The sequence below is a fragment of the Grammomys surdaster genome, unplaced genomic scaffold (genome assembly GCF_004785775.1).
Source record: "Grammomys surdaster isolate TR1022 unplaced genomic scaffold, NIH_TR_1.0 62, whole genome shotgun sequence".
Classification (NCBI taxonomy): domain Eukaryota; kingdom Metazoa; phylum Chordata; class Mammalia; order Rodentia; family Muridae; genus Grammomys; species Grammomys surdaster.
The window spans coordinates 11,607,515-11,622,743 of record NW_021604564.1 but is presented as its reverse complement, the minus strand read 5'-3'; the positions used below and the strand labels follow the sequence as shown (position 1 = coordinate 11,622,743).

Here is a 15,229-nt window from a genome sequence, read left to right as displayed (position 1 = left end):
TCAAGGGGTTCCCAATGGAGGAGTTAGAGAGGAGCTGAAGGAGCTGAAGGGGTTTGCAGCCCTATGATGAGAGCAACAATACCAACCAACCACAGCTTCCAGGGTCTAAACCACCAGCCTGGGAGCACATAGGGAGGGACCCATGGCTCCAGCTATATATGTAGGGGAGGATGGCCTTGTTGGGCATAGGTGGGAGAGGAGGTCCTTTGTCCCTTGAAGGTTGGATGCCCCAGTGTGGGAGAATTCTCGGGCCTGGAGGTGGGAGTGGATGGGTGGGGGCACATCCTCATAGAAGGAGGAGGAGGGGGGATAGGATAGGGGGTTTCTGGATGGGGGTAAAATGGGGAAAGGTGATAACATCTGAAATGTAAATAATATATCATATAATATATGTAATAATAATAATAATGAAATGTAAATAAAAATTAATTTAAAAAAAGTCAAACAAACAAAAAAGAATGACTGATAAATCCAAGGTTCTTCAGGATAGATATGTTGCCCAGGCCCCAGTCACTGTCTTGGCAATGCCTTGGATGCTGGGTCCTTTACACTGTGGCATGTACTGAGCTAATAGCGCATGGCCAGAGTCTGTGGTCATGGAAGCTTCAGGCTGTGGGCAGCAGATCTGCTTCATGGCTGGAGAGGACACAAGTCTTGCCAGTGGGTGGGGAGCTGAGCAAGGCAGTGATTGACGGAAAAGGACTTTAGATCTATGAGACTACTACTATATGGCACTATGCCCATATTAGAAGAAAAATTAAAGTACACAAGACGTATAAGGAAAAAGGAAGATCCATGTAACAACTTTTTTGTCAAACAAAGCCCAAACCAGCATGAATAATTAAAGTTTCCCTGAACCTGAATGCTTAATAAAGTGCTTACACACCTTGACCAAATGGCTGCATTTACCAGAGTCACAAACTAGGGCAAATGCACAGTGTATACTGGTTCAAAGCATGGTATTTGATATATGAATAGATGAAAACATACCATTAAGGACTGCTTGTTAATGGTAGCAGGTGGCAATACATTCGAGGCACCAACTCATTATTTGCTTAATTAAGTTGCCTTTGTAGCCAGCTTTACTTGGTCCTGCTTTATGGAGCTCTGGCTGGGCAACCACGAGACCCGAAAGCCAGTGTTTGGGAGCCTACACATTGGAAGCCAATACCTGCTGTCTCAGAGAACCTTTGCAACCACTCACATCCATAGAGATAGTCTTCCTAGTGTTGTTGCCAACAGAAGCAAATACAGGAAGTTGATATTACTCATAACTGGAGGAGACAGAACAAGACTTCTGGCATCTACTATTCTGAGACTGATTCCAGAGCAAAGGATCCCATTGATTGGATATAAAAAAAATAATCTTGGAATTTTGGTTAGGAGTCAATATTTTCAGCTCCATAAAGTCATAAAATAAAGTTTATAAAATTTGGAATTTTATGAAAATTTCCAAATGGTCAGGATATACTTGGGGACATGAGAAGGAAAGCTGTGATGGACCCTGAAAAATGCCTAACACTTAGAAAGTCCCAACCTGTACACAGACCATGTGATCCAAGCCAGCAGCAAATCATAATCATCAGTTTCTGAACAAGTAAGCAGGTAAGGCAGGTGTTGAACCAGAGATTTAGAGCAGACAGACTATTTCTACAGCACATAGCACCTAGCAGGTGCCGCCATGGTAGCCATGCACAGAGGCTACCAATGAGCACACGGTGATTCTTGGTAGTGAAGACTTTAATACCCAATGGTGATAGTGAGGATGAGAGAGAGAGAGAGAGAGAGGGAGAGAGAGAGAGAGAGAGAGAGAGAGAGAGAGAGAGAGAGAGAGAGTGTAAACTTAAGAAGATCCAAAATTTGTAGTATTGTTAATGAGAATGAGACTGTTGTGGACAAAGTGTGTCATTTTCTAGTTCCTATGTTCAACCTCAAGTGTCAATGGGAACCTCTTTGGAGACGAAGCCTGTGTACAAAGTAATTAGGGTAAGTTGAGGTTATGAGGGTGGGGCCCTGTCCTGCTCAATTTTAATTCTCAACTTGACACAACCAAGACTCACTCAGGAGGAAAAGAGTTTTCAATCGAGGTGTTGTCTAGATCAGATTGGTCTGTGTTCATATCTGTGAGGATTGTCTTAACTGTTGATTGATGTGAGGTCTTTGTTGGCAGTGCCATACCATCTGGTAGTCCTGGGGCTCTATACAAATGGAGAGAGAGAGAGAGAGAGAGAGAGAGAGAGAGAGAGAGAGAGAGAGACAGAGAGAGGAAAGAGAGAGACAAAGAGAGAAACAAAGACAGAGAGACACAGAGGGAGACAGAGACAAAGAGAGACGGAGACAGCACGAGCCCCAGAGCAAATCCACTGACAGTCTGCTTGCCAGTTTTTGTTTTAATTCCTGCCTGAATGTTTCTAGCTTGAGTTCCTTCCTTGCCTTCCCGCAGTGATGGACCATTAACTGAAGGTATAATGCGAAATAAGCCATTTATCTCCCAAGTTGCTTTTGGTCATGATGTTTATCACAGCAACAAAAAAACAAAGCAGAACAGGCTGTGGTGGAGGGACTCTTTGAGAATAGATGCCTGAGCTCATGTTCTGTCTGTCTCTCCGAGCTGTATGAGGATGCAGTGAAAATGTAGCTTTATGAGAATCCAGAGTATCTTTATTACCAGAACCACTCTAGGCTGCCATCTTGATCTTGGACAACCACTCAAGATGGTAGCAAACATCTATCGTTGAACCCACTGGATCTATTGCACATTGGCTTATAGCTGCTTTTATTTCAATGCTAATGGGGTCCCCCAAATTAGTTTGCATGAGAGGATCTGCATGTAGCTTTGGGAACCTGCCCCCAGTTAATTCTGATTGGTCAGTAAAGATGCCAGCAGCCAATAACCGGGGAGGAGAGACAGGTGGGATTTAGGATTCCAGGACTCGGAAGGAAGGAAGAGGAGAGACGCCATGGCTGAGAAGAGTGCCCAATGGAGAGGCAGAGCCGTGTAAGATGGCCGGAAGAGCTCAGCCCAGAGGATTGCTCAACTGGGTCAGGATCAGCCAAGATGGAACATACAAATTAGTAAGTAGTAATTGGAATTATCTTTGGGAGGTAGATTCTAGCAGCATGGAGGCTAGGCAGTGGCCCAACTATTGTGCTGCTTAAGGCATATTAAATATAAAGGCTGTGTGTGTGCTTTTCATTTGAGACCATAAACCAGTGAGGTGGGAAGCAAGCCCCTGCCGGGAGTTTTTAATATAATAATACCACATTGGCACAACAGTCTGAACCAAGTAAAACAAAGATGGATTCCTTACCAGCAGAACTAGAAGGGGAAGTAACTGAGTGGGAGACAGTTTTGGAGAGAAGGGGGTTTTCAGTGGCAATTCAGCTGACACCGCAATTTTTTATTTGTAACTTATAAAATTACAAATCATGCAAATAGATTAGACAGTTTATAGCTTTCCTAAAATGCTTGGTGATGTTATTGAGCAAGTAATTGCTGAACAGATGTTAAGTAGCTGATCATGACGACCCCCGTGGTTCTCTTCCTATGAACATCGAATCAAATGTAATACAGAAGCCGCAAGAAGAAGAATCTTTAAAATTTCCAACTAAAGGCTTTTTGAAAAAATATTAAAGGAGGAGAAATCTGTTGCCTTTATAGTGTATTAATGAGACGGTCTCTTTGCATATTCTCAGTTCAAGAACATATGGTTTGTCAAAGAACCCAGGTCATACGTAGGATGCATTAGGACACAGGATGGAGGAAAGAGCACACTTTCCCTGGATTGTGAAGAGGGATTACATCATTTATCTGTAACGTCAGACGCAGCTAAGCAGCAGTGTTTAGAGTGGCATCCTGTAGGTGATTGGGAGTGCAGGCATAAGCTGGTGAAACTGAGTTCCTGTGAAGATAATGAGGCAGTGCTGTGCAGTGGCTCAGTAGATGAAGGAAAACATTGTGCTTGCTAACATTCAGTTACTGATTTAAAATAGAAAAAAATGAATTAATGGCAGCCTTGAGTTAGATGGTCAGAAGGCACAGAGAAGGAAAGCTTTACAAGGAGACATTTGTCTGGCAAACACTCAGGACACCAGTTTGACATTGGAACATATGTAGGCGTGGAAAAGGGATGGAATCACTAGCTAATGTGTTTGATTGTGTAAATGTGAATTTCTGTGCATCTTTCTTAAAAAATGAAACAAAAAATCCCAAAGGAAAACAAACTATCATAATGTTTGCTTCTTCAGCTTTTAACACTCCTAGGAATTTCTGATATTCTCACATGGGACAGAAGAAAAAGACTCCTCAGAGACCCACATTCAGTTGTGTGCTTCGGATGAAGTCCAGTATTGGCAGAATTCGCTTTCCCACCGTCTCCATGTGTCTCACTGTATCTTCTCTGGTCAGTGGAGAGAAGGGAGTTTTATGTTCTAGAAATTGTAACAATAAAATTTTATATTTTTCCAGAATTCCATTTCAGAATGCTTTCTTTAGTGAGCTATAAACAGATATCTCAATATTAATAGATATGAAATCTTTAGTACAGACACTAGCCCATCCCTAGCCCATATGTGTAACAGTAAAAGATCTATGAGAACAGCAGAGGGGCCATAACCATTTAGAAACTGACATTTATTTTCTTGATTGAGAGATCTAAGAGCCAACCTGTGACAATTCACACATCTATGCAGAATATGTTCGTCTTGAATATGAAAAAAAAATGTTATAACATGCGTGTTTTTTGTCTTGCTCTGCTCCGGTATTGCTGAAGTGTGCAGATGTTATTGACTTTGAGTGTGACTTGAGGCTGAGGAACACCTCAGAGGGTTCTGTATCCAACTAAACACAAATTCTTAATTATGTGCTCACAGCCCAAGGAATCAGTTCAGTCTGGTCATGAATTCAGCTGGCAGTTTGAGATTTCAGTTCTATGAAGCGTTTTCTTGAAAATTGGAACCAGAATTATTTAACACCATCAAATTATATGCTCTTCAGGAGATTTAATCTCTTCCCGAATGATGAGAGAGAATAGAATAGCAGAGCTTAATACCCCAGAGGACAGTCTGTGTGACCTGGAGTTGTCATTGCTACATTTTTTATTTCATGTACTAGTCATGTTGACAAAATTTTCATGTTTGTTAATTAATGATAGAAGTCTATATCCTTTGTTTTTTTCTTTTCCCAGTTCATGTGTGTTTGTGTGTACATGTGTGCATGTGTGTGTGTGACTGCTTTTTGTTTGCTTGTGTGTGTGTATGTGTATGCACAAATACACACGGAGGCCCAAGGTTCATGGCAGGACTCATCCTTCCTTGAGCTTCCATCCTGAGCAAGGCCTCTCAATCAAACCCAGAGCATGCTGATATGGCTAGTCTATGTAGCCAACTTGCTCTGGTGATCTCATTTCTTCCTTCCATGAGTAGAATTACACCAAACTCATCCAGCATTTCTGTGGGATTCTGGGGATTGAAACTTTGCTTCTCATGCTTGAGGAAAGTGCTTTAACTGTTGAGTCCTTTAGACCCGAAAGCCTGTTATTTTGTCAATGGCTATGGCAGGCAGTGGTGTCTGGGGTGGGATGCTAGGAATGGGTTAGTAAGCACTCCATGGTAGTATGCAATGTGTTCCTGGTGGAAAGCTCTCCTGAAATCAAAACCCATGTGTTTCTAATCAACCTACAAAGAAAATAAGAAAGATTAGCAGCAACTTATAAACAAATATTTTTTTGGTTATTTAGGCCCTTCTATAAACTGGGCATTGTTTCAGAGTCCCATTCTTGACCCCATTTTGCAAGGTAGTAGTATAGTCAGATTCTAATCACCTGTGTAGGTAGGAAGTTTCCTATTTGACACTTTTTCCAAAAATTTTCCATCTCCTTTGTTTTTGAACCCAAGTGTCAACAGATATTGTTGGGGAGGAAAACATGACCAGTCGGCTGTCTGCGGCAGTACATGGAGTCCTTGGGTATCTGAAAAACAGCAGAGACAGGAGGGGGAGGTCAGGTTGCAGTTTTAGCATTTCAGGTCCCTCCTCCAAGTTTAGGAATTGTAACTGTAAATTATCATTTGGAAAAATGATAAGTATAGACATTAAAGATGGAAAGTAAAAGTATGTGCATCAAAAGTACAAGTGGCTAATATATAAAATTTTATTCTCTTATTTGTGTTTTCCTTAGTGATATAAATACCCACAGAACACAGTAATAAGCTGTGAGCAGATTATACAGTCGTCTTTCCCCATTCACAATAATAGATATTCAGGATCAGCTCATAGTAAGGATTAGTTTTCTGTGTGTGATTTTGTATGCTAGCTGATGACTAAGGAAATAGTATTATATGAAAGGAAATAGAAAAATAACCGAGTGAGAATTACAATAAATGGTGCTAGGGAAACTGGCTATAGACATGTACAAGCACACAACTTGATTCATCATCTTTCATGCTATGCAAAACATGATTCAAAATGCATCAAAGACTTAATGTAAGACTTGAAACTCATTAAGCAGGAATGGTGCTTGCCTTTAGTACCAGCACTTGGAAGGCAGGGGCAGGTGGATCTTTGAGTTCAAGGCCAGTCTGGTATATAGAATGATCCAAGGCTACTCCATAAGACCCTGCCTTAAGCGGGGGAGAGAGGGAGAGAGAGAGAGAGAGAGAGGGAGAGGGAGAGGGAGAGGGAGAGGGAGAGGGAGAGGGAGAGGGAGAGACAGAGAGACAGAGAGACACACAGAGAGACACAAAGAGAGACACACAGACACAGACAGAAACAGAGAGACTTGGAACTTGGAGACTGCAGTAAGAGAACAAGAGAAACACTTCAAGAATAGACATACTTAAGGACTCTCTGGAAAACTCCAGTCACACAGGATGGAACCCTCCACCTGAACAATGAAACCGCATGAAAGGAAAGGAGTGCAATGGGGAGTGGTCAGAGGGCAGACCTGGAGGGGGATGGTGACTGAACTGTGAAAAAAGATTGAATAATAATAATAATAATAATAATAATAATAATAATAATAATAAATGGAAAAGATATTTACAAAGCAAAGCAAACAAGTGAGACAGTCCAAGAAAGGGAAAGGTCTTTCCTGAGTACCCATCAGACAGGATTAATACACAGGACACGTGAGGAACTGCAAAAATTAAATACAAAGTCCATCTCAAGTTTTCCAGGACAGACTACTCTCAAAAGAAGAAATGCAAAAGACCAATAAATACTAGGAGAAACATCCATAGCCCTCGGAGAAAAGTGAATTAAAACTATTTGAGATGTTGTTATCTTAACCAAGTCATAATGACCACCATTAAGAAAAGAGCAGCAACGAATGCTGGCAAGGATGTGGGGGAGGAGAAACCCTTATTCATTGCTGGTGAGAATGTAAATTGTCACAATAACAATGGAAAAATGGCATAGGGATTTCTAAAGATGCTAAAACCATATGACCTAGCAATTTCATTCTTGTATGTATCCTTAAAGGGCTCTACCATCAACATACCACAAAGATCCCTGCCCAACCACGTTTACAGCTACAGTATTTATAGTAGCTAAGAAGTAGAACCAACAGATGTCCATCACAAGATGAACAGATAAAGAAAATGTGGTCTGTGTATACAATGTAATTTAATTCATCCATCAAGAAAATCAAAATTGTTATGTTAAGTAAAGTTTTCTCTCAAATGTGTAACTAAAATGTGTGTGTGTGTGTAGATCATGAGAATAGAGAGAAGACAGTCAAAGGTGAAGAAGACATCTTAAGTTGGGAGAAGAGAGGATTCCGGAGTACATGTGACATAAACTTGGGAGGCAGTCTGTTAGTGAGGGGGAAGGGGTCTAGCAAGCTGAGATATCATGACAAGACAAGGTATAGCAAGAGAGGAAAACAAGAACAAGGTATGAGCTTGGCTGAGGGAGCAGAGGGTCGGATGGGAGAGAGGAGACAGGGAGGAATAAATAAAATAAGCACAAATAACAAAAAGAGGAAGGGATATATGAAAACACATTGCTTTAGATGCTAACTTAAAGCCCAGTTATGTGAGGAAAACCCAGAAATGATTGTGGCATTGACTGTAGCAGTTAGATTAGTCTTAGTGTCTGAAGCACGTCTCTAAAACAAACTCAGTTCTTCATGGTGGTAAGATCCACTGTTAGAGTCACTGTTAGCCAAGGATAACTTCCCAGAAGCGTTCTAAGTGTTGTATGTACATAGTTTTTATGGGTGATATCACCTCACCCTTTTAGGAATCAGGAAGGGAAGGGACCTTTCTGGGAGCTAACTAGCCAAGGAAAGCAGACAGCAAGGTCTCATGCCCACAGATGGTCCACCCTGGAGACTCTAGCCACTGCACTTGGTGTCAGATTGGGTGATCTTGTGCTATTTTGGGGGGAACGAAGGTCACTGTTGGCCAGATTTGCCCCATTCATCTTTCTCAGTTGGTGATGAAATGAGCAGCAAGGCTGAATTAGTTCACTCCTGAGTCCTGCTGGAAAGAGGAATGGTACCAATCCCTAATATCATGGAATATTACAATTTTGTTAAAGATTGGTCTTTAACATAGGATCAAACTCCAGCTTTATGTCTTTACTGGTAATATGTCTCTGAAAAACGTATACATGTATTTGTATAGCCCTCCCCAGGCGCTCTGCTCTTGATCAGCTGAATGTTTGCTGAGAAGTCACTTATTAGTTAGGCAGGCTCTTCTACATAGACAATACTAGTTTGAAACTCATAATCCTCCTGGCTCAGCCCCAATAATATTAGGATTATGAGTGACACATCACTCTGGGTTCTGATGCCTAAAGTTTTGGAAACTTGAATATGCATCATACTCTCTCACCCCTGGAACCCCTTCTATGTTCTCACGTGGTAGCCGCACAGAGCCTCTCTATGGAGCTCCCTTACAATATGTGAAAACTGCAGTAAGTGATTGGCAATCTATTCAACATATGTATTACATAGTTTAATATACTCTGATTCTTCCAAGAACTAAATACCACAGAACTCAAACTTAGAACAAAGACAAATTGAACATGTTTTAGTCTTTCTTGGGTGGATGATTGGGGTCTTAATGAGGACTGACATTTACCGGATTTTTCTGTGCCACATGCTTTACAAAGATTCTCTTTTCTCTCACCACACATGGGGGATAAGGTATGTCTTTTGGCTAACCTTGCAGATTATGAAACTGGATCTTCAAGAGATTACAGATGAGGGCTGGGGAGATGGCTCAGCTGGTTAAGTGGTTGCTATGGAAACAGGAGAACCAGAGAGTTCAAGTCTCAGCATCCAGATTAAACAAACAAACAAACAACAAACAAACAAACAAATCCATGTAGCCAGTTGTGCTTACAATCCCAGTGCTGGGTCATCAGAGAGAGGTGGATCCTTGGGCTTGATGGCCAGCCATTGAAGAGGTTCAGTGAGAGATCTTATCTCAAAAATTCAGGTGGGCAGTAATTTAGAAAGACATTTGATGTCACTCTCTGGCCTCTACCTGCATGGGCATGTCTACCACCACCAAACAAATGCACATATAAGTAAAAATCAATCTTCGAAATACTCATGGCAGAGTCACAGACTTCACATGCTAAAAGGATGGCATTCTCCCATTCGAGTGCATGTGGGGAGTAGTACCACCACATCTAATGGCAATAGTGAGAACTGGGTTTTCTTCAGAAGAAACTGCAGAAGTGTTTTGGTTGGGCTATTGCCCAAACAAGATAGACATGTGATAACCTGATAAACAGAAACCAGAAGACATGGAGATCTCCCTTGCCTGGAATATTTGTTAAATAAGAAGAGACCAGTGTTACTATGGGACATGATTAGATAGTATAGAAAAATTAATGTTAGCCACAGAGCCAACTTCACAACAAGCTGACAACATACAAGTATGTTTTGACTTTTTGGTCTGGTATCCATCTTGTCCAATGTGTATTTGATTAATTATTAACTTCCATGTAAGGTTTGAAATTGTGATTAGACCTATGGTACATACTGCTAACTTTAGAAAGGATTTGCATGATTGTTTTTCCCTTTGCTTATTCTTCCATTGCAGTTTGTGAAGACCTAGCCTGGCACGTAGTCTATGACCCACACGACAGCACACTTCCCAAATGTTGAAGCTTGTGTAACATTAATTAGAGAACTTTTCTCAACTTTGTGCATAAGCTTCTGTGTCTGAAATTCTTGTGCTTCTGATGGGTAAGGGAGTCAATCAGATTATATTGTCCTTTGGTAGAACTGATTTTAAAAAAAATGTCTCTTTCACTCCTGTAATGTTAAGAACACTTGTCAGGAAGAGGTACTTTTAGTGCATCCCTTTAAAGTTTATCACCACTGGAGATGAAATTTATTACGAAAATTCAGTTTGCAGGTATGACATGGCTTTAAGTTTTGACCATTAGGAGAGTAGATTTTTTTTTCTTTTTTTAAGATTTATTTATTTTATTTACATGAGTACACTGTAGCTGTCTTCAGACACCCCAGAAGAGGGCATCCGATCTCATTACAGATGGTGTGAGCCACCATGTGATTGCTGGGATTTGAACTCAGGACCTCTGGAAGAGCAATCAGTGCTCTTAACTACCAAGCCATCTCTCCAGCCCCAGGAGAGTAGATTCTTTAAAAGAAAATACTATCAAAGACCATGAAGATTACATTTCTTACAAAATCCTATCTTTCAATTCTTATTTCCTACCAGATGAAAGATAGCTAATGCTTAGGGAAAGAGGTTTAAATAGTTGCTCATTAACCAGAATAAGGGAAAACCTAACATCTCGGAGTTAGCTGTTGAATATATTGAAACTCTCTGAACACTCCATTTCTGCTGCTTCCTTTTTAAAATCATGCTTCTGGTATTTTTGTCTGTTTGCCGTTTGTGTTTTTTACATGCTGTGATGGTTAGTGTCAGTTGTTGCCTTGAGTTTAGAATCACCTGGGAGACAGGTATGAGCGTCTATGTATGCCTTATCTGTGTTATTTGAGATGAGATGGCCAGCCTGCTGTGGAAATCACCATTTCCTGACTGGGATCCTGACCTGTGTGTGTAGATGAAGGGAACTGAGCAGCACTAGATGGGTTCATTGCTCTCTGTTTCCTGGCTGTGCATGTCATGTGACCAGCTACTTCAAGTTCCTGCTGCCTGACTTCCTGTCTCTGAAGTGTGAGCTAGCCTAAACCCTTTCTCCTTAAGCTGCTTTGTCAGGATATTTTACATAGCAACAGGAAAAGACAGTGCACTGGTTAGTTTTTTATTGACGTGACACAGGCTAGAGTCAACTGAGAAGAAGGGACCACAGTTGAGAAAACACTTCTATCAGGCTGACCTGTAAGCAGATATGCAGGTCATTTTCTTGCTCGTTGATGTGGGAGGTCTCTGAGCACTGGGAGTGGTGGGACTCCTAGTCAGGTGATCCTGGGCTGTGGAAGTACGCAGGCTGAATAAACCATGAGATCAGTCTAGTGAGCAACATTCCTGTGTCGTCTCTGTGTCATTCAGTTCCTGCCATGGGCTCCTGTCTTGTCTTTTCTCAGTGACAGACTGCGACCTGTCAGCCAGATAAACCCCTTTCTTCCCTAAGTTGCTTGTCCTGTGCTTATCGTAGTGGTAGGAACCAAACTAGGAGATTAAGACACAAATACTGATTCTACCGTCTCCAGGGATCCGCAAAGCTCGCTGTGACTCAGTGATATTCTCTTCATACACACACTCTTGGGAGATTTCTCTAGTCTGTGGATTTTCCTGTTCATTCTAACTAAAATATGGACAGTGAGTATTATAGCCACATGTTATAAATTTCACCACATTTGAACACAGATTTCCTAGTGCCTGCCAGGACATTGTTTGCTCATTTCAAAAAGTTACCTCTAATGGAGCAAATTTGTTTCCAGAGCTGATTTCTTTCTCTTCACAGTTTCCTGTCTCCCTGATGCTTTCCAGTGTGATGAGAATGACCACTATTCAATATTTTTTTCCTGGCTTAAAATTCAATCTAGGCCATTGTTGACTTTCCTTTTCTTGAGTCCTTGAAGTGTATGGCATCTCCTTCACATACTCATTGAATGTGCTGGCCACACCCCACCTTACCCTCCTTCCATGTCTTCCAGCCATCTTTCTGCTCAGATTTTTCATCACATAAAATCTGGCTCACAGTGTCACTGTTGCATGTGGATGCATCTCCTTACCTCACCGCCAGTGTCATATCTTTCCTTAGGAGCTTCAGTACTTCCTTTTCAGACAATCAAGACTCCCAGATAAGTTACCATTATAGCCATGGCTCAGAAATGATGGGAATGTTTCTACTTTAAACACATATATGAACTAGAAGTGGTGGTGCCTGCCGGTGGTTCCCATACTCTGGAAACATGCATTGATGGACTGCAACTTTGAGGGTGAAGTCAAAAGCAAGTCTGTATCATCTCATATAATTTCTTTCTGGGTTTCATGTTTTTATATTCATTCATTCATTCATTCATTCATTCATTCATGTTTGGTTTTTTGAGACAGGGCTTTTCTGTGTAGCCCTAGCTATCCTGGAACTCACTCTGTAGACCAGGCTGGCCTTGAACTCAGAAATCCGCCTGCCTCTGCCTCCCAAGTGCTGGGATTAAAGGCATGCGCCACCACTGCCCGGCTCATGATTTTATTTTTGGTATAGATCTGCTGTCACTTGGGCAGGTCTCTGTACATTGCATCAGCCTGTGTCTATCCCTGCTTCTGAACATCTGCTTATACCCCAAGAGCACACAGTCTTTCTCTCAACTTTCCATTTTTCAGTAGGGTTTAACTTGTCTCACTTTGTCTGGAAGACTTCCCTGATGGTATAACCTGTTTCCTCCAGACTCTCAGAATGAGATCTATTGTCTTAACTTCAGAGACTCTGCTGTTTCCTGAGGACACCTCTTAACTCACCAACAGATCCTAATGACATAGAAGCTCACATTTTCAGGTCATATTCAAACCCCCAGGAACTTGTGGGTGCTTCAATAGAGTCTAGAAATTCACTCCCCTCCCCCAATTCCAAATTTTGAATGATTCAAATGAGAAGAAGTGTCTGCTGATTCTGAGATATGATATACTTTCTGTCACTAACTGTAGGGAAGAATTGGATTGATTTGCATTAACTCAAGCTCAGATGGGTCATGGTTTAATCTTACAAAGGGCTATCCCCTGGTCAGAGACCAGAATCAGCATAGCAAGTTTGATTGGGTTGAGATAATGGTTTCAAAGGCAGACTGGGTTAATTACTTTACCGTTACTGAGACAGAATCCACTGCAAAAGTAATTCAGAGGAGGAATGGGCTTCTCCAGCCGTACAGCTCCAGAAGGAAACAGTTCATTATGGAGGGGAGGGCCAGGTGGCAGAAACACAAGACGTGCCTGATGGTCAGGAATCTATGTGATCATATTTTGTCCCACCCAGGAAAGGGTTGGGGAAGGACAAGGCTATGGAATGACAAAGTCTGCTCCAGTGACATACTGTCTCCTGCAATCTCTGCAATCTCTGCAAATGGAATCACCAACTGGGGGAGATATTCTCATTCAAACCACAACGGAGGCTGACCCCCAGACACTGTCTGTTCTTCAGGGAACTTTCAAGCATTATGGGCATCTGGTCACAAAAGATGATGCTGTGAGAAGACCTGGAAGCAAGGAAAACGATCAACAGAAATGTGAAATATTGACTATGGGATAACAGACTCATCTATATGTCAGAGATAGTTGTATTTGTTGAACACCAGTAAAAAGAAATGTGAACTCTCTGGCAGTAAAGTATGAACTATGAGTACCTATCATCAGTGTGTTCTGCTAGACACCTAATCATAACTATGGCTGACAGACCATGAAGGAACACTTCAAAAAATTTTTTTTCTTTAAAATTCACATTTGTTTATTTATTTATGTACACACATAGGCGTACGAACACACACAGGCATATGAATGCACACACACACTCATGCAGTCACACACAAACTGAGAGGAATTGGTATTCTTTCTTTACTATGTGAGTTCTATTCCAGGGACAGAACTCAGCCAATCAATCTTTGTGGCAAGTGTCTTTACCTGCTGATTCATCTTAACAGCTCTTGCCTCGCTGTTTAAAAGCAATAGAAAAATCATAGGGATTTAAAATCTCTGTGAGGAACGTGTAGGTCTTTCTGTATCTCATCATCATACTTCTCCATGTTTCATTCCTTCCTCTGCTTTCTGGAGTCTGTCGTCTTCCTACCCTTTGTCCATAACAAAATGCTCTGACATTTTTGGGTTAGAGCAAAATCTCATTTCTAAAGGTCTCAATTGTTCATTGAGAGACGGAGCCCTGTGAGTTTTATGAGCCTCCTTTTTACTGATCAGTTTCAGAGTTTAGGTTCTGCCATGCTCCGAACGCCACTGAACACCGACACTTCGTCATTACTACTTCTCTAGTTGGATCTGAGTTTTACCTTGTATGCTTTTGAATGTCAATGCTTCTAGCTTGGAACTTTTCCACAAATTCACATCAGCAAGAAAGTAGCAAAAGGCAGCAACTTTTCAGCTACGTTGTCTTCATTGGCCTCCTTCATAAATAATACAAAGGTTTTCTCCTGTGAAAGACACAGATGATCTGGGTGTGCATGCCTGTAGCCCCTGCATTCTGGAGGCTGGGCAGGTAGACTGCAAATTTGAGGTAAGGAGGGGTTATTTAGTGAGACCCAGTCTCCCCAAACTCCAAGCAAGCAAACACCCCACATAGATGGTATACTTTGAGTTTTGCATTTGATGTATGAGCCAGCCATATGAATAATGAATTGTTGCATAATAAATTGTATTTTCCCTTGGGCCATTATAATTACAGAGTTACACATGCAAGAGGAAAAAATTGGCTTCCATTCCCAAGAATCCTCATTTTCACTTCAGGCTGCTGGTCTACTTCTCTGAGACCAATTTGGTGTATTTAAGTTTCCTTTCATAGCCTGTATAAAATTTAGAAAGATAAGTAACCCCACAGGAATTTTATATACATTTCATTTCTATTTTGCTCAGAATCCTTGTTGGTTGCAAATTTTTCTTTAGTCAGCTGTATTGAATCCTTGGGATTCATTACAGTGAAGTTAGTCAAATCCACTTGGGATTCATTACACTGAAGTCATTCAAACCTGAGGAAATGCAAGAGTTAAAGTACACAGCGCTTCCCTTTACTGTTTACCAGAGCAGTACGGAAATAGCAGCACCATGCCAACTGCACTGT

At 41.3% G+C, this 15,229-nt stretch overlaps 1 protein-coding gene across 1 annotated transcript in view; it reads right to left on the bottom strand.

The window, feature by feature from the left end:
• Positions 1–15,229, bottom strand: part of Spata16 (spermatogenesis associated 16) — a 286,800-nt gene that overhangs the window by 60,894 nt on the left and 210,677 nt on the right. The window contains exons 7-8 of the mRNA XM_028763601.1: positions 5,823–5,969; positions 4,319–4,431 (exon numbers count right to left, since the gene is read on the bottom strand). Of these exons, the coding sequence (XP_028619434.1) occupies positions 4,319–4,431; positions 5,823–5,969 (260 nt within the window). The remainder of the gene's footprint in view (positions 1–4,318; positions 4,432–5,822; positions 5,970–15,229) is intronic.